At 44.0% G+C, this 22,883-nt stretch overlaps 1 protein-coding gene across 2 annotated transcripts; it reads right to left on the bottom strand.

Moving 5' to 3' along the window:
* Positions 1–1,677: 1,677 nt before the first annotated feature.
* On the bottom strand, positions 1,678–22,657 carry LOC139582853 (WD repeat-containing protein 26-like). 2 transcript variants are annotated; one of them, XM_071413243.1, is made up of 14 exons: positions 21,931–22,657; positions 19,872–19,971; positions 19,231–19,287; positions 15,267–15,403; positions 14,654–14,751; positions 7,129–7,285; positions 6,404–6,542; positions 5,974–6,114; positions 5,497–5,616; positions 4,930–5,075; positions 4,559–4,637; positions 4,279–4,408; positions 3,766–3,960; positions 1,678–3,678 (listed from the first exon to the last, which is right to left on the bottom strand). In XM_071413243.1, the coding sequence occupies exons 1-14, from the start codon at positions 22,212–22,214 to the stop codon at positions 3,653–3,655; spliced, it is 1,809 nt and encodes a 602-aa protein (XP_071269344.1). In that variant the 5' UTR covers positions 22,215–22,657; the 3' UTR covers positions 1,678–3,652. The 2 variants fall into 2 exon arrangements, with proteins under 2 accessions (XP_071269344.1, XP_071269343.1); XM_071413242.1 differs by having other exon boundaries at positions 3,513–3,678; positions 7,111–7,285.
* Between the last annotated feature and the right edge of the window lie 226 nt (positions 22,658–22,883).

The following is a 22,883-nucleotide window of genomic DNA, read 5'->3' as shown; positions in this document are numbered from 1 at the left end:
ACATGGTTTTGAACGTGTTTTAGAGTAATTTTTTTTAAACTATGCAATTGTACTATTTCATCTTCGAGTATGTGACTGTGGTCAGTAGCGTACATGATTCTCAGTTAAAATGCACATTTGGTAATATTTTCCCTATTGTTGCAAAGGAGGAAAAGGTCTTCAAGGGAATAATTGTTGAATATTGTATTGACTTGGGTATTTAGGCTTTGAACCATAGACTGGGTTCTTGTATGTAGGCTATGTTATGTAAATAAAATACTGTGGAAAATGTTATTGCAAGCATATCATTTCCCACCTGGGGGCGGTGGTGAGCTAATGTAAAGTGGAATTGAGACATTTGGGTCTATAGATGGAGGTTCTGCAATTAGTCTATGATCTGTATAATAACAGGCCGATAAAATGGCTTCAACACAAATGCATCTCAAATTAGAAATGTATTTCAAACAAGATTGTTTAGTCAAAATAGTCACTTTTTATTGGCAACAGATCTTGTTTACCCCTACATTTGGCATTTGATCCCCTCTGATGCACATTATGCCTCTTTCCTGCCATGCGGCTTCTCTGAATTACTCCAAATGTCATCAAACTTTCAAGTGTGACTCAATCAACAATACAAAGTTAAACACAGGAAAATGGAGAGCTCTTTTCAGTCTGGGAACTCAAGCTTTCCTCTAAAGTCTGATGAGACGTGTTGTCCATTCACACTGATCGAAGGTCAGTTTAGCTCTGTAACCCCTCATGATTATGGGGGACTGTGGATAGGATTGGATAGGGTAAACTGATCCTGTATCTGTGCTTAGGGAGTGACTATGTTCCAGCCCCTTGATATTCCGGGCCACAGCTCTTTTTCAAAACCCTGAATGCTTTATTGAAAATATGCATACATGACACTTCTCCTACACAACAATACAAAACAGTACAATCACTTTTGTAATAACACATTAAAAACACAAACAGGTCCCCATCCCACAATAACTATTTTAATCTGCTACCAAAAACCCTTACTCCCCCACCAAGCCCTACCACCTCCAAAGAGAGAAATAGTTATTAGCATCATCAAATCATAAAAAATCCTAGGAACTCAAAAGACAAAAGAACAAGAGTAGACACCAAGTTGCATACAGACATACAATTCACCTGCTGGTGACATTCTAACTTTGTGAAAGCTTTTGGGTTCTTCACTTTTGATTTGCCTCAATTCTTCAGACATGACATAAGGTGTGGATGGGGAGTTCAAGTCCATTCAGGGGTCCAGGAGATGGAAGGGTCAAGAATGGGAGAAGCACCATTCCAGACTAACCTTACACCATGGAATTACACACACAGCCACTTTTGGGTCTCAAGCGTTTTGGTGAGGTCAGAAATGGCAACCGCAACCAACAGTGGCACAAAAATAGACCCCCCCCTGGTCTTATTCCACAGACATGCAAGTATTCAATCACCGTACAGAGTCTCTTTTTAAAGGCGAGGCGTGGACAGTTTAAACCTGACTCTTATAAGGTAACACACTCCCAAAGCATAACCCACCACACTCATATTATATTGGCATGAGTGTTACTGCGCATATTCACTGATTACATGTAAGAAGTGGTGGATAAGGTACACATTTTACCCAAAAGACAAAAGGCAAAACGAATTATAAGCGGGATAAAAAAAAAAGTAAAAAGAGGACACCACTTGTCTGGTTATATTTTAATATGATAATACAGGGAGGGGGGGTCAACCAAAGAAAATTATGAAATAAGACCAAAAAATTAAAGTAACAAAATATTCAGTTCTTTTTAAACATGTAATATCAGTTCACAGAAAATCATCATTACATACCCCGAATCTGGAGGAAGAAAGCTCTGTATGGTGCTTTCACCACTGAGGAGGTCTGGAGAGACGGAAAGGGGTGTTGTGCAGCAGTCGGTCTCGCTCCGTATGGGCTGTACGTACGTAAGAGCGCAGCTATGCGTTTGAATATGTGGGAGGTTGTTTGGTTCTGTAACTTTAACTTCAATAATGCTGTACTACTGTGTAAGGTTCATGGAATTGTGGCAGGTGATCATATTGAAATTGAGTGTTTGTAGGTGTGACTTGGGGTAGACCTCAAAGCGCAGCGTTGTGTTTTGGGTATACATGTGGATTTGTGGAGTGTTTGTGTTAGGGGGTAGAACGCTCTAAAGTCATCATTCTACACATGGAACATTAAACCTCTGTCTCCAACACTACAATCGTTAATTCCTCCTCATATGAAATGACACTTTTCTCACAACAGTTTACAGCTCGTTGAAATGCATGTCATTCACTTTATTTCCACAAAACAGATTTAATTCCGATACCTCAGTGCCTTTCCAATGGTAGGTGGTGGTAAGAAGAAATATAAAAAGCAAAGTCAAATGTAAAAAGAAAAGCCCCAGCTAAAAATAAAAAATAAGTTTCGAAAATGGCTCTAAAGTATTCTTTGTTCCACAGATAGATGTCACTATGGGGCTTTGGATTAATTCTGAATGGGTTTAAAAGCCTCTTAAAATTTCACTGGGAGGGGGGAAAGAGAGCATGATCTTCTGCTGGTGTGACTAAAAACACACAGGTCTGCATGCACCTGCATTCACTCACTCAAACAAACCACACGGAAGCGCACCCAGACACACATTGACACAGAAGGGCACACGCACATACACAAAGAGGGAGGAAAGATGCAGTCCTCAGTGTACCGCAAAAGTTGCATGTACAGACCTCTACAGCCAACAGTATGTCCTTCTTAGAGATACTCAACACAAGGGCTGCGTCACATGAGACCAGCTACCACTGACCCCTCACCTTTGACAGTTCACCTTTCCCCCCCTCCCCACAGGTAGATCTTGTGGAACTATGTGCTGTGCTGTTAACAGCCGAAGTGGGAGGGGGGAGATGGGGGAGTCAGAGGGTGAGACTTTGTAGCGAGTTTGTTCGTGTTAGACTTTAAACAAGGGATAAAAATAGCTTTTCCTAATTGAGAGCGTATTGTTCACGCTGAAGCACTCCACAGCCACTACTCCTAGTTCAAACCTAGGATTCACCTGTTAAATGCTTACTATCGTAAAAAAAAAAAAAAAAAATCAAAATAAGCATAGCGTTTTACTTTGTCGGTTGGTTGGTTTTGTGCAGATTTTCAGCCTTCGTCCAACAACTTAAGTGCAAAGAAAAGAGCTAGTCAGAAGGAGAAGATAAAAACAAATAGAAGGAAGAGTTGCAATATCCCCCCCTTCCCACAGACACATGGGTACATGATAGAGCGACAGAAGCGGTCCAATTAGTGCGGCTGGTCTGTAATGGCTGTCTGGAGAGATCAGGTGCGTGACACCGTGCCTGTGACCCCGGCAGGAGGTGGGCTTCCAGGGGAAGATTCAGGGGAGAGCCCCTGGTTTGGCTGTGGCCTTGTTTGGGAGAGGGATGGAGGAGGAGGAAGCCACAGGGAGTACCAGTGGATCGGATTTTCCGGGTCACTGGTTCTGGATGAAGACCTGGTTTTCTAAGAGTGTGTTCATCCTCACCTCCACAGTTATGCCAGGTCATGAGACGCAAATTATTTACTTTTATTTCTGTTATGTTAGGTCCAGGATTCGTTTTGATGTTTATTTGTTGTCGGTTGGTAAAAGAGAAAAAGTCTTCCATTCCAAAGTCACCATCAACTGTCCATGTTGCTGCAGTTCTCTGGGGAGAGATGAGGGACATGAATTACTTGTAACACCTTTAGCTGTTTTACAGCCACTGTGCTAACAAAATGCTAGTGGTAGTTACCGTTGAGTCCGTCCACCTCCTGTGTGTTGAGGAAGGGTGCGGGGCCCCAGACACGCACAGTGCCGTCGTCTGAGGCGGAGGCCATGAGGCCTGGGATGATGGGGTTCCAGCTAACGCAGTTGACTGTGCGAGTGTGCCCTGTCAGCTCAGCGATGGGCAGCTCACTGCGGCGGTGCCAGATATACACCTTATGGTCTGAGGGGGTAAAGTGAGGAGGGGAGGAAGAGTAAGAGAGAGGGAGAGGGAAGGTGGAGGACGTAAGAGAGAGGAGAGGAAGAGGGGGTACAATGGTATTAATATAGAAAAAAGTGGCAAGGTCGACCTTCCTATTATATGCTGAAAGTTAAAGTCACTGCATGTGTTTGCGTTTGAGAGATAATTGGGATGCAACCCTAGTGAGGGACACAGAGGTGAACATTTTTGTTCTAGGGCTCAATATCAGTCATTACCCCAATCCTGACCATAAGGAGTAGTTGATGCCTAAAATGGCTGCTGTTGGGTCTGTGGGTGTACCTTCACTGCCGCTGGCGATGAAGTCTTCATTGTGTCCTCCGAAGCAGGAGTGGATGGTGTAGAAGCCCTGAGTCACACCCTGGTACTTCCGAACCAACACCCGGTCCTGCAGGTCCCAAAGATGCACTCCCTGTAGGGGGGGGGGGGTAATGGGAGTAGTTAGACACTAAAGACACACATTGGCACTACCACAAACTCCTTAATTTCCCTCCCAGACACTAGTCCAATGCCTCCACACACACACTTCAGTGTTCAAGTATGGCACCATATCCCCACTCACCTGAGTTGCTACATTTAACAAAGCTAATCTTCCGTTCTTGGAAACAGTGAAAGACATGATAGGATGGTCCTCCTGAACTCTGTAAAAGACAAATTCACAACAAAGATGATCAATTACTAGTCTGTGTTCTGTTCAATACCTGCATAGACAATTCTATATGTAAGATTAGTAATTCAGAGCACATTATGTGCTCCGGTATTGCTTAATTTGTAGGTCTATTAATAAACTATTTATAAAACAATAAACAGCAGTAAACACTTAGTAACTCATGTATCATTTGTTAATATATAAATCATGCATTTATTACTAATACGTCTGTCAACATGCCCTTTACATATTTTCAGTTATCTACTGATAAATACAGCCCTCACATGTTTCTGTCCGTTAGGTCCTCAAAGTTGTAGCCTCGGATCCGCTGGTGTGTGTCAGAGGCTAGCACTGTCCTGCCGTCCCCCACACACCAGAGGCACTGCACACGCACGCCCTCCCATGAGTCCAACAGGTTACCGTCCAGGTCCTACCACAACACAATCAATACATAGATCCAAATGGATATAGTCCAGATTCTGGGAATCAATCAAATCACACACAGGCCAGTCCAAAACGGTATCGCCCATGCCCCTAGAAAATCAGACACACATTTTGGTAACGGCACAAATAGAGTTTGTAAGAAACACAGACACATTAGATCCTGACAATCTTTTTGGAGGTCAGCAGGTTCCTGTCTAGTCAGCTAATCAATAAAGGTGTCAAGCTGCAAATCTAAAAGTAGCCTGTCCATATGCAATGCTGTATTAGTCCCTCCCCACTGTCCTATATCCTCCTCACAGATCACCCTGTACTCTCCCCACGACTCACACACTGGCAGGACAAACTGGAAGAACCAACTGGTATATCTGGTGGATAGATCACACACACCTTCCCACACCAATACTTACACACTGGTAGAATTGTCCCCTCTGTCCCCCGGTGACGAAGCGTTTCCCATCAGGGTTCCAAGCCACACTGGTCAGACTGTCCTCGTGGGACTGGCTCATCTTGGTCCGCAACTCTCCCGTCTGCCCAGCAGGGGACAAAAACCACTCAGTCAGTACACAGCCACTGAAGAGTTCCCAGCCTGGAGGTCCACTGCACAGCTGTTTTTATCAGTCCCAATAAAATCAGGAACTATCTGGTCAATAAGTTACATTAATTGATGTTTCTATTTATCTAATTAACTCCAATCAATCAATCCTCATCCTGGACGGTTGCAGTGTATGCCTGCACAAATTTCATACCAGCAATAACAGATGACGTTGCCAGGCGGTGTGTGTGTGTGGGTTGCAATACCTGGATGTTCCAGTGGGTGTGGGCACGCGGGGATTGCCATATAGGGATGTCCCAGTGTGTATGTATAAGTGTGGAGATCGCCATACCGGGACATTCCAGAGCCAGAGTTCAGAGCAGTCATCAGGCCCGCAGGCGATCAGGTAGGTGTCATCAGGGCTCCAGGCTAGGTAGGACACACCGTAGGCATGGCCCTCTAGGGTCCGCAGCAGCTTCAACTGGTGGCTCTCCTAGACACCACACAGACCAGGCTCTGGGTTAGCGTAAAGCACTAATGGGAAGACAGTGGATCAGGGGTCTGCAAGAGGCTTAGTTGCGGTCAATTTGCAGTGTGCAAATTATTATAATTATGTTCACTCCAACTAAAATCATCCCGTGGCTGAATCTAGTTGCCTACACCTGCAGTAGATGGTGGCTATCTTTGCCATTAATGCAGGAGATGACTCCTCCTATATGGCATATAGTGGGAATGTACACAGCAGGTGGTGTGGGGGAAAATGGGCTCAGCGTGGTACTCACAGGGTCCACCTGCCAGATGATGACGGTAGTGTCTTTGGATCCGGTGGCCAGCTTGGTGCCGTCGTTGGAGAATTTACAGAACCACACCTCGTTACAATGCTCTGTGAGGATCTGCTGTGTGTAGCACGGAAACTGCTTCCTGTGGGTGTGGTCAACCAGGAGAGAGAGGTCATCCAAGGTCCAAGGTTTAAATAAAAAGGCGAGAGAAAATGGGGAGGATGAGAAGAAAATACAAGAGGATAGTGGAGAAAGGTATAGAATGAAGAGGAGAGTGGAGGATAGAGGCGCTACGGGTGAGAGGGAGTTGGTAAATGATTGAGGGTGATATTTTATGTCCACTAAACTCCTGTAGTGCGCAAAAATGACAGAAATAAAAAAACAACGTACCATTCCAAACACACAGGACACGGGCGTACAAAACGAGTTCAGAAAATTGCAGCTCATTATTGCATTACATGCAATGGTTATACATAGGTTCTGAGCTTTTCCTGACCATGTGGGCCCTGAGTTCCCCCAAGTCAGGTCAAGGGGTCAGGAAAACTCTATAATACACAAAGACCCTATATTAAAACACATGCTTTTCTTTATATTTGCATAGATTATTGGCACCATCTTTGCCGATGTCTACAGTAAGAACCGTACAAAGAAAAGGTTGTCAGGTTAAGTTGTTTTTGCACATTTCATCTGTGTTTGGCAGAAACTGTCACCCTGAGTGTGTTGCTGACCGGCTGCAGACGTGGTCCAGGAGCAAGGTGACAGAGTCCAGGCTGCTGTCCAGTTTGGTATTATGGTAGAGGCAGCGGTCCCTCTGCAGCTCCACAGCCTGTCTCAACAGGGTCTGCAGCCGACGTGGCGGCAGCATCACTGACGGGGGCAAGTACGCTGGAGAGGGAGTGGATTGGAGAGAAGGACCAAAGGCAGGAGTTAAACTATAGTCCAGTCTGAAGTACATCCCATGACCCCTGTGAAGCTATGTGAGAATGTGTGTGTGTGTATAAGCTGTGATGAGGCTGTGAGTGAGGTAGTGTGTGTATTTATGTTCAGTAGAATGTGTGTGTGGGCACCTGTTTATGAGGTACCATGTATGTATGATAGTGTGGTTATGGAACATATCCTACATCGAAGACAACACTGCTCGGTATCAGACGGCTACAGCAGCACTGAACTGGCCTGAGGCTGCAGGGGAAACTCCCTGCTGTGCGCTGACCACCGTCTCCCATTCCATGTACCAGAATACTGCCATTGGCGAGGACATTCTCACCTTTACTGTGAAGGCGAGGCTGCAAGTTCGACCCACAAAATACAACCTAGCATTCTGGTACCGTATATGATCTTGTTTTGTACTTTACACTTAAGAGTTAAATGTACCCCTTGACTTTTTCCACATTTTGTTGTGTTACAGCCTGAATTTGAAATATAATCAATTGAGATTGTCACTGGACTACACACAATACCCCATAATGTCAAAGTGTAATTATGTTTTTCAATTTTTTTGTGCAAATTAATAAACAATGAAAAGATGAAATGGTTTGAGTCAATAAGTATTCAAGCCTAAATAACTTCAGGTGTAAAATTGTGGTTTAAAAGTCACATAATAAGTTCCATGGACTCACTCTGTGTGCAATGTGTTTCACAGGATTTTTGAATGACTACCTCAATCTCTGTAACCCACACAAGGTCCCGCAGTGAATTTCAAACACAGATTCAACCACAAAGACCAGAGGTTTTCCAATGGTTTCCTATTTGTAGATTCCGGGTAAAAAGAAAAGCAGACATTGAATATCCCTTCGAGCATGGTGAAGTTATTAATTAAACTTTGGATGGTGTATCAATTCACCTAGTCACTACAAAGATACAGGCATCCTTCCTAACTCAGTTGCCGGAGAGGACGGAAACCACTCAGGGATTTTGCAATGAAGCAAATGGTGACTTTGAAACAGTTATAGAGTTTAATGTATATGCTTGAAGAAAACTGATGGATCAACAACATTCTAGTTACTCCACAATACTAACCTAATTGACAGAGTGAAAAAAACTAAGCCTATACTGAATACAAATAGTCCAAAACATACATTGTTGCAACAAATGCGGCAAAGCAATTCACTTTTGTCCTGGATACAAAGTGTTGTGTTTGGGGCAAATCCAATAAAACACATTAATTGTTAAGGACTGGAGAGTTTCAGGATAAAATAATAAAACAGAATGGAGGTAAGTACAGGCAAAATCCTAGAGGAAAACCTGCTACAGTCTGCTTTCCACCAGACACTGGGAGATGAATTCACCTTTCAGCAGACCAATAACCTAAAAACACAAGGCCAAATCTACACTGGAGTTGCTTACTAAGAAGCCAGTGAATGTTCCAAAGTGGGCAAGTTACAGCTTTGACTTCAATCTACTTGAAAATCTATGGCAACACTTGAAAATGGACTAGCAATGACCAACAACCAATTTGACAGATAATAAAAATGGGCAACTTTTGCACAATCCAGGATTGGAAAACTCGAGACTTACCCAGAAAGACTTGCAGCTGTAATTGGTGCCAATGTGATTCTAATATGTATTGACTCAGGGGGTTGAATACTTATGAAAACCAAGATGTGTTCTCTTTTTCAATATTTTACATTTTTTATTAACAAATGTTAGAATTTTTCTTCCGCTTTCACTGATTATTTTACGTAGATAGTAGACAAAAAAAAGATACATTTGATTCCCACCTTGTAAATCAAAGTGTGAATATTTTCTCAATGCACTGTTCAAACCATGCTCTTGTCAAAAGAGCCTGGTTTGATGAAAATGTGTTTTCTTGTATGCCGAATAAGTCAGATATTGTTGTTGTGGGAGGAAGCCAGAGGGAAGTGCTGATTTTGGAAGTGGGCTGCTCATTCCATTGTTACATGGAGCAGGCCTTTTCAGAAAAGTTCCTTCAATACCAGCCCCTAATGTCACGCTTGGAAAGCCTGCGATACAAATGCAAGTTGGTGGCGATTATATTTGGCAGTTTGGGCCACGTACAGTACCAGTCAAAGGTTTGAACACCTACTAAAGGGTTTTTCTATATCTTTACTATTTTCTACATTGTAGAATAATAGTGAAGACATCAAAACTATGAAATAACACATATAGAATCATGTAGTAAGCAAAAAGTGTTAAACAAATCAAAATATATTTTAAGTAGCCACCCTTTGCATTGATGACAGCTTTTCACACTTGGCATTCTCTCAACCAGCTTCATGAGGTAGTCACATGGAATGCATTTAAATTAACAGGTGTACCTTGTTAAAAGTTCATTTGTGGAATTTCTTTCCTTCTTAACAGATTTGAGCCAATCAGTTGTGTTGTGACAAGGTAGGGGTGGTATACAGAAGGTAGCCCTATTTGGTAAAAGACCAAGTCCATATTATGGCAAGAACAGCTCAAATAAGCAAAGAGAAATGACAATGCATCATTACTTTAGGACATGGTCAGTCAATGCGGAAAATTTCAAGAACTTTGAAAGTTTCTTCAAGTGCAGTCGCAAAAACCATCAAGCGCTATGATTAAACTGGCTCTCATGAGAACTGCCACAGGAAAGGAAGATGCAGAGTTACCTCTGCTGCAGAGGATAAAGTTCATTAGAGTTACCAGCCTCAGAAATTGCAGCCCAAATAAATGCTTCCGAGTTCAAGTCACAGACGCATGTCAACATCAACTGTTCAGAGGAGACTACGTGAATCAGGCCCTCAGGGTCAAATTGCTGCAAAGAAACCACTACTAAAAGCACACCAATAATAATAATAAGAGACTTGTTTGGGCAAAGAAACACGAGCAGTGGACATTAGACCAGTGGAAATCTGTCCTTTGGTCTGAGTCCAACCGCCATGTCTTTTTGAGACGCAGAGTAGGTGAACGGATGATCTCCGCATGTGTGGTTCCCAACGTGAAGCATGGAGGAGGAGGTGTGATGGTGCCTTGCTGGTGACACCGTCAGTGATTTATTTAGATTTTATGGCACACTTAACCAGCATGGCTACCACAGGATTCTGCAGCGATACACCATCCCATCTGGTTTGCGCTTAGTTGGACTATCATTTGTTTTTCATCAGGACAATGACCCAACATACCTCCAGGCTGTGTTAGGGCTATTTGACCAAGAAGGAGAGTGATGGAGTGCTGCATCAGATGACCTGGCTTCCACAATCCCCCGACCTCAACCCAATTGAGATGGATTCAAATCAAATCAAATTTTATTTGTCACATACACATGGTTAGCAGATGTTAATGCGAGTGTAGCGAAATGCTTGTGCTTCTAGTTCCGACAATGCAGTAATAACCAACGAGTAATCTAACCTAACAATTCCACAACTACTACCTTATACACACAAGTGTAAAGGGATAAAGAATATGTACATAAAGATATATGAATGAGTGATGGTACAGAACGGCATAGGCAAGTTGCAGTAGATGGTATCGAGTACAGTATATACATATGAGATGAGTAAAGTAGGGTATGTAAACATAAAAGTGCATAGTTTAAAGTGGCTTGTGATACATGTATTACATAAAGATGGCAAGATGCAGTAGATGATAGAGTACAGTATATACATATACATTATATTAAGTAGCATTGTTTAAAGTGGCTAGTGATAAAGTGAGCTGGAGTTGAGTCAGTATGTTGGCAGCAGCCACTCGATGTTAGTGGTGGCTGTTTAACAGTCTGATGGCCTTGAGATAGAAGCTGTTTTTCAGTCTCTCGGTCCCTGCTTTGATGCACCTGTACTGACCTCGCCTTCTGGATGATAGTGGGGTGAACAGGCAGTGGCTCGGGTGGTTGTTGTCCTTGATGATCTTTATGGCCTTCCTGTGACATCGGGTGGTGTAGGTGTCCTGGAGGGCAGGTAGTTTGCCCCCAGTGATGCGTTGTGCAGGCCTCACTACCCTCTGGAGAACCTTACGGTTGTGGGCGGAGCAGTTGCCGTACCAGGTGGTGATACAGCCCGACAGGATGCTCTCGATTGTGCATCTGTAGAAGTTTGTGAGTGCTTTTGGTGACAAGCCGAATTTCTTCAGCCTCCTGAGGTTGAAGAGGTGCTGCTGCGCCTTCTTCACAACGCTGTCTGTGTGGGTGGACCAATTCAGTTTGTCCGTGATGTGTACGCCGAGGAACTTAAAACTGACTACCCTCTCCACTACTGTCCCGTCGATGTGGATAGGGGGGTGCTCCCTCTGCTGTTTCCTGAAGTCCACAATCATCTCCTTTGTTTTGTTGACGTTGAGTGCGAGGTTATTTACCTGACACCACACTCCGAGGGCCCTCACCTCCTCCCTGTAGGCCGTCTCGTCGTTGTTGGTAATCAAGCCCACCACTGTAGTGTCGTCCGCAAACTTGATGATTGAGTTGGAAGCGTGCATGGCCACGCAGTCGTGGGTGAACAGGGAGTACAGGAGGGCTCAGAACGCACCCTTGTGGGGCCCCAGTGTTGAGGATCAGCGGGGTGGAAATGTTGTTACCTACCCTCACCACCAGGGGCCGGCCCGTCAGGAAGTCCAGTACCCAGTTGCACAGGGCGGGGTCGAGACCCAGGGTCTCGAGCTTGATGACGAGTTTGGAGGGTACTATGGTGTTAAATGCTGAGCTGTAGTCGATGAACAGCATTCTCACATAGGTATTCCTCTTGTCCAGATGGGTTAGGGCAGTGTGCAGTGTGGTTGCGATTGCGTCGTCTGTGGACCTATTGGTGCGGTAAGCAAATTGGAGTGGGTCTAGGGTGTCAGGTAGGGTGGAGGTGATATGGTCCTTGACTAGTCTCTCAAAGCACTTCATGATGACGGAAGTGAGTGCTACAAGACGGTAGTCGTTTAGCTCAGTTACCTTAGCTTTCTTGGGAACAGGAACAATGGTGGCCCTCTTGAAGCATGTGGGAACAGCAGACTGGGATAAGGATTGATTGAATAGGTCCGTAAACACACCAGCCAGCTGGTCTGCGCATGCTCTGAGGACGCGGCTGGGGATGCCGTCTGGGTCTGCAGCCTTGCGAGGGTTAACACGTTTAAAATGTTTTACTCATGTCGGCTGCAGTGAAGGAGAGTCCGCAGGTTTTGGTAGCGGGCCGTGTCAGTGGCACTGTATTGTCCTCAAAGCGAGCAAAGAAGTTATTTAGTCTGTCTGGGAGCAAGACATCCTGGTCCGCGACGGGGCTGGTTTTCTTTTTGTAATCCGTGATTGACTGTAGACCCAGCCACATAGCTACACTGTTTGTATTCGGCCATGTTTCCGGTCACCTTGCCTTGGTTAAAAGCAGTGGTTTGCGCTTTCAGTTTTGCGCGAAAGCTGCCATCAATCCACGGTTTCTGGTTTGGGAATGTTTTAATAGTTGCTGTGGGTACGACATCGCCGATGCACTTTCTAATGAACTCGCTCACCGAATCAGTGTATTCGTCAATGTTGTTGTTGGACACAATGCGGAACATATCCCAATCCACGTGATCGAAGCAGTCTTGAAGCGTGGAATCAGATTGGTCAGACCAGCATTGAACAGAGCTGAGCGCGGGAGCTTCTCGTTTTAGTTTCTGTCTGTAGGCTGGAAGCAACAAAATGGAGTCGTGGTCAGCTTTTCCGAAAGGGGGGCGGGGGAGGGCCTTATATGCGTCGCGGAATGATCCAGGGTTTTACCAGCCCTGGTTGCGCAATCGATATGCTGATAGAATTTAGGGAGTCTTGTTTTCAGATTAGCCTTGTTAAAATCCCCAGCTACAATGAATGCAGCCTCAGGATATGTGGTTTCCAGTTTACATAGAGTCAAATAAAGTTTGTTCAGGGCCCTCGATGTGTCTGCTTGGGGGGGAATATATACGGCTGTGATTATAATCGAAGAGAATTCCCTTGGTAGATAATGCGGTCGACATTTGATTGTGAGGAATTCTAAGTCAGGTGAACAGAAGGACTTGAGTTCCTGTATGTTGTTATGATCACACCACGTCTCGTTAATTATAAGATATAACCCCCAGTCCCTCTTCTTACCAGAAAGATGCTTGTTTCTGTCGGCGCGATGCATGAAGAATCCAGCTGGCTGCACCGACTCCGATAGCGTCTCTCGAGTGAGCCATGTTTCCGTGAAGCAAAGAACGTTACAGTCTCTGAAAGGCAACCCTTGCTCGGATTTCATCAACCTTGTTGTCAAGAGACTGGACATTGGCGAGTAGTATGCTAGGGAGTGGTGCGCGATGTGCCCATCTCCGGAGCCCGACCAGAAGACTGCTTCGTTTGCCCCAAAACACAGGATCCGCTTCGGGAAAGTCATATTCCTGGTCGTAATGGTGGTGAGTTGACGTTGCTCTTATATTCAGTAGTTCCTCCCGACTGTATGTAATGAAACCTCAGATTACCTGGGGTACCAATGTAAGAAATAACATGTAAAAAAAAACAAATACTGCATAGTTTCCTAGGAACGCGAAGCGAGGCGGCCATCTCTGTCGGCGCCGGAAGTACATTGGGATGAGTACATTGGGATTGGGATGAGAGTAAAGGAAAAGCAGCCAACAAGTGCTCAGAATATTTGGGAACTCCTTCAAGACTGTTAGAAAAGCATTCCAGGTGAAGCTGGTTGAGAGACTGCCAAGAGTGTGCAAAGCTGTCAAGGAAGAGGGTGTCTACTTTGAAGAATCTCAAATATATGTTTAGATTTGTTTAACACTTTTTTGGTTACTACATGATTCCACGTGTGTTATTTCATAGTTGTGATGTCTTCTTGAATCCCCGAGCTGACAAGGTAATAAAAAATAAAAAAAAGTCGTTCTGCCCCTGAGCAAGGCAGTTAACCCACTGTTCCCCGGGCGCCGAAGACACGGATGTCGATTAAGGCAGAGGGGTTGGGTTAAATGCGGAAGACACATTTCAGTTGAAGGTATTCAGTTGTACAACTGACTAGGTATCCCCTTTCCCTATTGCTCTACAATGTAGAAAATAGAAAAACCCTTGAATGAGTAGGTGTCCAAACTTTTGACTGGTTCTGTACATAGGCCTATGGTACATGGCCTTCAGATTACAGGCCTACCTAAGAGTAGAGCAAAACAACTGGCTAGGTAGTCTGCTCTGTTCCAGCTGTTATGGGCAGCCTAGCTGTGTGGAGGAAAAGGTGCTTTTTGTTTCCTTAAGCGTCCTTGCATCAATGACCTTTGAAATATCTGAATATTTTATTATGTAATGTGATTTGTGGATTCAAATATTTTACTATGTAATGTAATATTTAAAATGTGTGTGGTCAGTGTTCTCACTCTGTAGCTTGTCCAGTAGTCGGCAGCGGGAGTTTGTGCCTTTGCCCTCCCACTCAGTCTTGGCGCGCAGGTCCTCTGCATGGCTACACATCAGATACCTACACAAAACAACGTGAATCAGACTACAACACACACCTCTGGATACATCACTGTTATGCATGACCCGTAATAACAGTATCATTAACCTGTATTTACTGTAGTAACACTGTATAACCTGGTTATTACTCCAAAGACACAGATTGAACTAGGACAATGTGACGAATGATCAACCACTGATGCAAAGTTGGTTGTTAGTTTGTCCTTATAATTTATATGTTTTCAATAACTGCCTAATGGACAGACTGATATACCCACTGAGTATCTGTATGCAGTAGTTGGCATTATTGTTTTATTTTCATGCTGAATATTTGGATGCTGTCCACGTTGTACTTGACAGCGTAAAAGTTGATGATTGACTTGTGTTGACTACTTGATTTATGTTAATCAAGTGATAGATGAACTGAGTCTGTGAATCCTGTTTGCGATAGTTGATTGATGTGATCGGAAGGGACTACAATGGCATACTGACTGCGCGTGTGTGTGTGTGGGGCGAGGCACTGATGTGATGACGTACCCGCTGAGAACATGGATGCGGTCCGTGTTATACTTGAGCGGTGTGAGCTCTCCCCTGAGCACCTGCAGCGCCTCGAGAACCTTCCCGTCCTCCAGGTACTCCAGATACTTCTGCTGCAGGAGCAGGAACTTCATACGCTACAGAGAGGGAGGGAAGGAAAGGGGTAGAGATAGATGGAGAAGAGAAAGGTGGAGATGGAAAGAGGGGTGAGGAAATATGAGAAAATGAGTGGGAGGGGTGTTGATAGATTCAAAACAACCCCCCGATGACTAATCCTGTGCTCCAAAGGGGGCAGGCACTCATACCGACATCGTTTGTGTGACAGGCAGCATTGCCATGGTGAGAGTAAACGGGCGCCTATGGTTGGCCTTGTTGGCTTAACCCCAGAGACCTCACTGTGCCAGTTGTAACTGGCCACTTCCTTGTTCAACTTAATACTTGTACTTGTAACAACAAACAAGAGTGTTAACCAGTCTGGGTATTTTGGTCAGTTGTGATACTTCTGGTATTAATAAAAGGGAGTCTGTCTTATGGGCCTGCAGTGTCTATCACAGCCCAAAAAACGAGGTAAAGCACCGTAAAACAGACACATATGTTTTCAATTATATCTATGACTCTGGTCTATAAATTACCATCGTCAAGTGCCAACCATGATCATAAGAGCAGCCATTCTAGGTTGACATACACTACATGACCAAAAGTATGTGGACACATGATTAGGCCTGGCTCACAGTCGGCGTTCCAATTCATTCCAAAGGTGTTCGACGGGGTTGAGGTCAGGGCTCTGTGCAGGCCAGTCAAGTTATTCCACACCAATCACAACAAAAAAATTCTGTATGGACCTCACTCACTGCACAGGGTTATTGTCATGCAGAAACAGGAAGGACATAATCATTTAGAATGTAATTGTATGCTGTAACATTAAGATTTCCCTTCACTGGAACTAAGGGGTCTAGCCGAACGATGAAAAACAGGCCCAGGCCATTATTCCTCATCCACCAAACTTTACAGTTGGCACTATGCATTGGAGCAGGTAGCGTTCTCCTGGCATCTACCAAACCCAGATTCATACGTCGGACTGCCAGATAGTGAGGAGTGATTCATCACTCCAGTGAACGCGTTTCCACTGCTCCATGGACCAATGCTTTACACCAGTCCAGCCGACGCTTGGCATTGTGCACGGTGATCTTAGACTTGTGTGAGGCTGCTCAGCCATGGAAACCCATATCCTGAAGCTACCGACAAACAGTTGACGATGCTTCCAGAGGCAGTCTGGAACTCTGTAGTGTGTGTTGCAACCGAGGAGAGACAATTTTTAGCCGTTCAGTTCTTTGAGTGTGGCCTACCCCTTCGTGGATGAGCTGTTGTTGCTCCTAGACATTGTCACTGCAAAATAACAGCACTTACAGTTGACCGGGGCAGCTTTAGCAGGGCAGAAATTTGACAAACTGACTTTATGGAACGGTGGCATCCTATGACAGTGCCACACTAAAATTCACTGAGCTCTTCATTCAGTAAGGCCATTCTACTGATGTTTGTCCATGGCTGTGTGCTCAAGTTTATATACCCATCAGCAACAGGGTATGGCTGAAATAGCCAAATCCACTAATTTGAAGGGGTGTCCACATACTTGTGTGTGTGTGTGTGTGTGTATTGCATGCAGTCTTGGTATAATGCAGGGCAAAAACTTGCTATTTGTTTTTAAACATTCATAAAATAGGATAGCCTACATCTTAGTTAAAATTGATTATATTCGCAATAACAAGCGTAGCTAGTAAGTGCAAAATGAAACTCCACAGGTGCAAGACTAAGCTAAGCCATAGGAGACCATTTTGATATCTAGCCTATCCTGTGTCCTAATGAGCTAGCTAGGTCTGATACGTATAATTTAGTCTAGCTGCAGTCCTCAGTGTTCTTTAGTTGACATATGAACTTGCTGTACCCATGGGAGAGGAAACTCCTATAATTTACAAATCACAGAAGCACTGAATGATATACAGTACCAGTCAAAAGTTGACACACCAACTCATTCAAGGGTTGTTCTTTATTTTTACTATTTGCTACACTTTAGAATAATAGTTAAGACGTCAAAACTATGAAAAAAAACTAATGGAATCATGCAGTAACCAAGTGTTAAACAAATAAAACTTTTTTATATTCTTCAAAGTAGCCAGCCTTTGCACTCTTGGAATTATCTTAACCACCCTCACCTGGAATGCTTTACCAACAGTCTTGAAGGAGTTCCCACATATGCTGAACATTTGTTGGCTTCTTTTTCTTCACTCTGCGGTCCAACTGTGGAGGTCAGGTCATCTGATGTAGCACTCCATCACTCTGCCTTTTGGTCAAATAGCCCTAACACAGCCTGGAGGTGTGTTGGGTTATTGTACTGTTGAAAAACAAATGATAGACCCACTAAGCGCAAACCAGATGGGATGGCGTATTGATGCGGGAGCCATGCTGGTTAAGTGTGCCTTGAATACTAAATAAATCACTGACAGTGTCACCAGCAAAGCACCCCCCACACCACCACGCTTCACGGTGGGAACCACACATTCGGAGATCATCCGTTCACCTACTTTGGTCGGAGCCAAAAATCTCAAATTTGGACTCAGACGAAAGGACAGATTTCCACCGGTCTAATGTCCATTGCTCGTGTTTCTTGGCCCAAGCAAGTCTCTCCTTCTTACTGGTGTCCTTTAGTAGTGGTTTCTTTGCAGCAATTCGACCATGAAGGCCTGATTCATGCAGTGTCCTCTGAACAGTTGATGTTGAGATGTGTCTGTTACCTGAACTCTGAAGCATTTATTTGGGCTGCAATCTGAGGTACAGTTAACTCTAATGAACTTATCCTCTGCAGCAGAGGTAACTCTGGGGCTTCCTTTCCTGTGGCGGTCCTCATGAGACCCAGTTTAACCATACTGCTTGATGGTTTTTGCGATTGCACTTGAAGAAACTTTCAACGGTCTTGAAATGTTCCGCATTGACTGACCTTCTTCATGTCCTAAAGTAATGATGGACTGTCGTTTCTCTTTGCTTATTTGAGCTGTTCTTGCCATAATATGGACTTGGTCTTTTACCAAATAGGGCCATCTTCTGTATACCACCGCTACACTGTCACAACACAACGGACTGGCTGAAACACATTAAGGAAAGAAATTCCACAAATTCACTTTAACAAGGCACACCTGTTAACTGAAATTAATTCCAGGTGACTACCTCATGAAGCTGGTTAACAGAATGCCAAGAGTGTGCAAAGCTGTCACCAAGGTGGCTACTTTGAAAAATCTCAAATATAAAAAAACATTGATTTGTTTAACACTTTTTGGGTTACTACATGATTCCATATACGTTACTTCATAGTTCATAGTATAAATAAAGAAAAACGCTTGAATGAGTAGGTCCAAACTTTTGACTGGTACTGTATATGAACTCCATTTCAGGGCTCCATCAGAATATGCATGGATTATTTTTTGTTGTTGTCAAATAATACTAGTGGTGGCAAAATGTAATTGAGAAACATTCCCTACACTTACCATCTGACTAGCAAATGACTAAATGCAGGATATTATACCCCCATGTATGAGAATATCTGTTATAAACATTCCATTCAGTCCCTCCAAGGCATTCCGGGAAACACTTGAAATTCCACAGCCAGAAAGGATATGCCTCACAAAGGGGTGAATTTATATTTTAATTATTTAGCAGACGTTCCTACCTAGAGCAACATACAGGAGCAATTAGGGGTAAGTGGCTTGCTCAAGGGCATACAGGCACCTAGTCAGCTTGAGGATTCTAACCAGTGACCTTTCGCAGTTACTAGCCTAATGCTCTTAACCGCTAGGCTACCTGCCTCCCACGTTCTAATCTAGAACAGTCAGGTTTGGGACAGAACCGTTCTAGAACCTGTGTATACCCCTTTCACTGCATGGCTGACTGTCTATGAGGTCAGGTTTGGGCTTACCACAATAGCGTTCGGAGAATGCATCAGTGCTCTCAGCTCGTTGAGATCATTCTCAGCCTGGACCAAAACAAAGAGAGAGGGGCAGGGGGAGACAAATAGTTGGCTCAGCACTTCCTCTCCACAAAAACGGCAAATCAAAACAGTTTACTACTACAAGGCACCACCAGTAACAACACTTTCTCAGTGTAGGAAGTCAAAAACTGTCATTTTCATGGAGTGTGAAGCCATTTTGTTGCTACAGTTCAGATAGTGCTCAGTAGTATCTGTACATTTATGGGATAAAAAATAAAATATGATGTACATTTTTACAAACCCAAGGTTCTTGGAATGTGAGCATTTTGTGTCAATGTAGAAGAGAAAGTGCAGCCAAAGGAGCTAGTTTTATGATCAAATAACACATTCCTAAAGATCCCTTACTAGAAACGTACATATATATTTGTTTCACAGAGTTGCAAGCTTTTATTGATTGGCACCTATGTTTATTAATAGCACTGTTCATTTACTCCATATGTAGACTAACGTTGGTGTTGTACATGTGATAGATACTTACACTTAGTAACAGAACCATGTTATCGGTACTGTCTCTAAACTTAAGCGTAGCATTATAGGTGCAGGTGTAACTATGGTAACCAGGGACCCACCTTGTCCCACTCCCCCTCCATGACGTGGTTGCGGAACTTCGTGGCTGAGGTATGTTCCAGCCTGCAGCCCGACTCCTGCATCAGCAGGTCCACTGTTTGACTGCGGAGAAGAGAGGGGGGGAAACATTACCTCAATGTTTACTGCAAACATTAACTGAACATTAGAACAACAAGACAGACAGAATGTAAAGGAACTGAAATGTCAGCCCAAACTCCGATTGATCACAGAGGTGGATTAAACACTGATTGCCTAAATGTTTGTTTATAGCAAACGTTTGCTTAATATTGGCCAACAAGACAGACAATGGACATGATATGTTATACCAGACAGACAAAGGAAAGAATGAGGGAGAAAAACAAACACCTAAACCATATCCAGCAATAAGAAGTGGCATGTGTTATCATTCTAGACCAGACAACTGCGAGTGCTATAAGTGTGCTGAAAAGGTGTCTGTGCTAAGATGGAGTGGAGGGGGGGGGGGGTGTACTGATGCCAAGGCATGATGACATCATCCTCAGGTATCAAAGAAGAGTGGCGCAGCAGAGTGTTTTCAGCTTCACCCTGCTGAGTCCGACAAGGTTCTCACTTGCCGTTCCACATTTGAAACGTAGGGTCGTCAGTTCCATAGCAGACAATGTATATTGCTGATATAAACACACCCAAACAGGCCGTGTAATGTCAGTCCCACTACCACACAGTCAGTGGCGAGCAGTAGCAGCCTGGGTCTATCGAACACTGCATTAACAGTTCATTATGGTGACAGGGGCCAATTTAGCCTTGGAGGGCTCAAAATATCGTTTTCCTGCCGAGTCCTGATGGGTTCAGCTTGCGCCATCTATTATTAGATTCAACCAACGTTTCTAATCTAAAACTGCTGGTTAGACGCGAATTCAAGCGCCGCCATGAAACCATACCCCAGTTGGGAAGCCGTTCTGACTACTTCACCAGGCACCAATAATGATAAAACGAGTTAAATATCACTCTGACCTAAAGTGCATCTAGTGCTATAAATTGCGATTTTTGTGTCTTACTTTGCACTACTGACATTGTTGACATGAGTGATAGACTATTATTTGCAGAAAAATAAAGATGACAACGTCTGATCACATCACATAAGTAGTTCGAAAGATAAACGTAACAGTGCAGTGGTATGATAAGGGGGCTGGCTGTATGATAGATAATGGTTGTTGTCGTTGAAGACGACCGCCACTCAAAATATTTCAAAAGAACCACTGAGTGGATACAAAATGACCCCGTCCGTTTTTCTACTTTACAACAATTTATCAAGCAAAACTTATACCGACGTTCCCTTTGTAAACACCAAATGTCAATGTAATAATAAAACCAAAGCATCGAAAGGGACAAATAAAGGGATAACGCAAAACGAAAAACGAATCGCCGCTCTACAACAGGGTATTGTTGTTCTCCCTACGCACTTTTGCGCAATCCTCTAAATGCAGATATTTCATTGCAGAAAACTACTCTACATGGTTCCACAGTATAAATAAAACAGGCCAAATTTAATCGGCCCTCATGACAGGCTATGGTCAAATACGTCCTATGGTTATATACGTAATTTGTAGCCACACAAATCATTATGGATGTTTCGTTGGATTACAAGGTGATGTAATGCGATTTCAATCCGTGTAAAAAAAATATCGCTAGATAACGTCAATACAACCCACAACACGCATAGTTCAACTAACTAGCTAGCCTAGCTACTCACTGAAGAAAGTTGGTTCGAGGTAAATGTAGCCAACCAAATTGTGTTTTTATTCTGTATAAGCGTGAGAATAACCCCCATAACGAAGGCTAGCTAACATTTAGTTGCGCTATCTAGCTACCACTCCGTATTGTGCAAGATGGACCCCTTCTCCTTCAACTAACGTTAGCCTGCTAGCTAACTACCCCCTCCCCCATGTTTGTCCGTCAACCGCAGAATTCAGTTATCAACTGCCGCCATGCAGTTTCGCTCAAAACACGTACAAATAAATAATATTTAATGTGCTTGTATACTTCATGAGCTTTTCGTTCGAATGACACATCGTGTAAACTTACTTTAGCCCTAACCCGTCGAGATGTTGTCCTATTAATCGGATGACATCTTCCTCAGACTGCGAAAGTCGTTTCTTCTTTTTCATGGAGCCAACCTCCGAACCCGAGGATGTGGAGGCGACACAGGTCCCAGACCCCAGTCCGGCTCCAACACTATTCCCATTGTTTGTGCTGGTTAGAACTCCATTGGAGTGTGTTCCCACCGCCGAGGATGACTCCCCGTTTTGTGCGCTGTTCAGGCAGGAAAGCTCCGAATCCTGTCCTTGTCCTTCCCCGTTTGATTGCATGTTATTGCCGCTAAGATTGTTGACAGGGGTTCTGTTAAAGTGAATAGCAGAGGTGGCTTGGTGATGCGGAGAAGTAGTAGTAAATCCCAAAACAACTCCAGAAAGGCCTGTCGCAACTGTTGAAGCCCCGGGCTCTCCTGCTCCCTCCGCCGCCGAGGCTCGGTGTTTCTTCCGCGGGGGCGGCGACGCTCCGTCGGTGTCCGAGCCGGAGGAGAAGGAAGCGGAGGCCAGAGTTTCCTCACCGAGAGCGGCCGTGATTAGAAGCCGGCGAAGCCCCGGGTGGGAAAGGAGGTCTTAGCTCCCAGGATTCAGCCCTCGTAACCGGCTGAGAACGCACTGACTCTGTGGTAACTAGTCCCCTCAGTCGCTCCGTTTTTGTTGTTGTTTCTCTCAAAACAGCTGCAACCCCCTAATGGAGTCCAGACACACATCATTGGTCCAGACACGCTAACATTACCGGAAATTCACATATTACCCTGCTTCCGGGTAGAATTATATAACCAATAGGTGGCGCATGAGAACCAATTTCGCATATTGATTGTGGTTATGATAACAATAAATACATTATGAGAAAATGGCAGACAGAAATTTCTTCAGATACATAGAATTAATTCGTGATGTTCTACTCATTGTCAGTGTTTTTATTAGAGGGGTCACTGTCAGTGTTTT

This window comes from Salvelinus alpinus, chromosome 8 (genome assembly GCF_045679555.1).
Source record: "Salvelinus alpinus chromosome 8, SLU_Salpinus.1, whole genome shotgun sequence".
In the NCBI taxonomy this organism is placed as follows: Eukaryota; Metazoa; Chordata; class Actinopteri; order Salmoniformes; family Salmonidae; genus Salvelinus; species Salvelinus alpinus.
The sequence above is the reverse complement of the archived record's forward strand: the minus strand, read 5'-3'. Positions and strand labels throughout refer to the sequence as shown.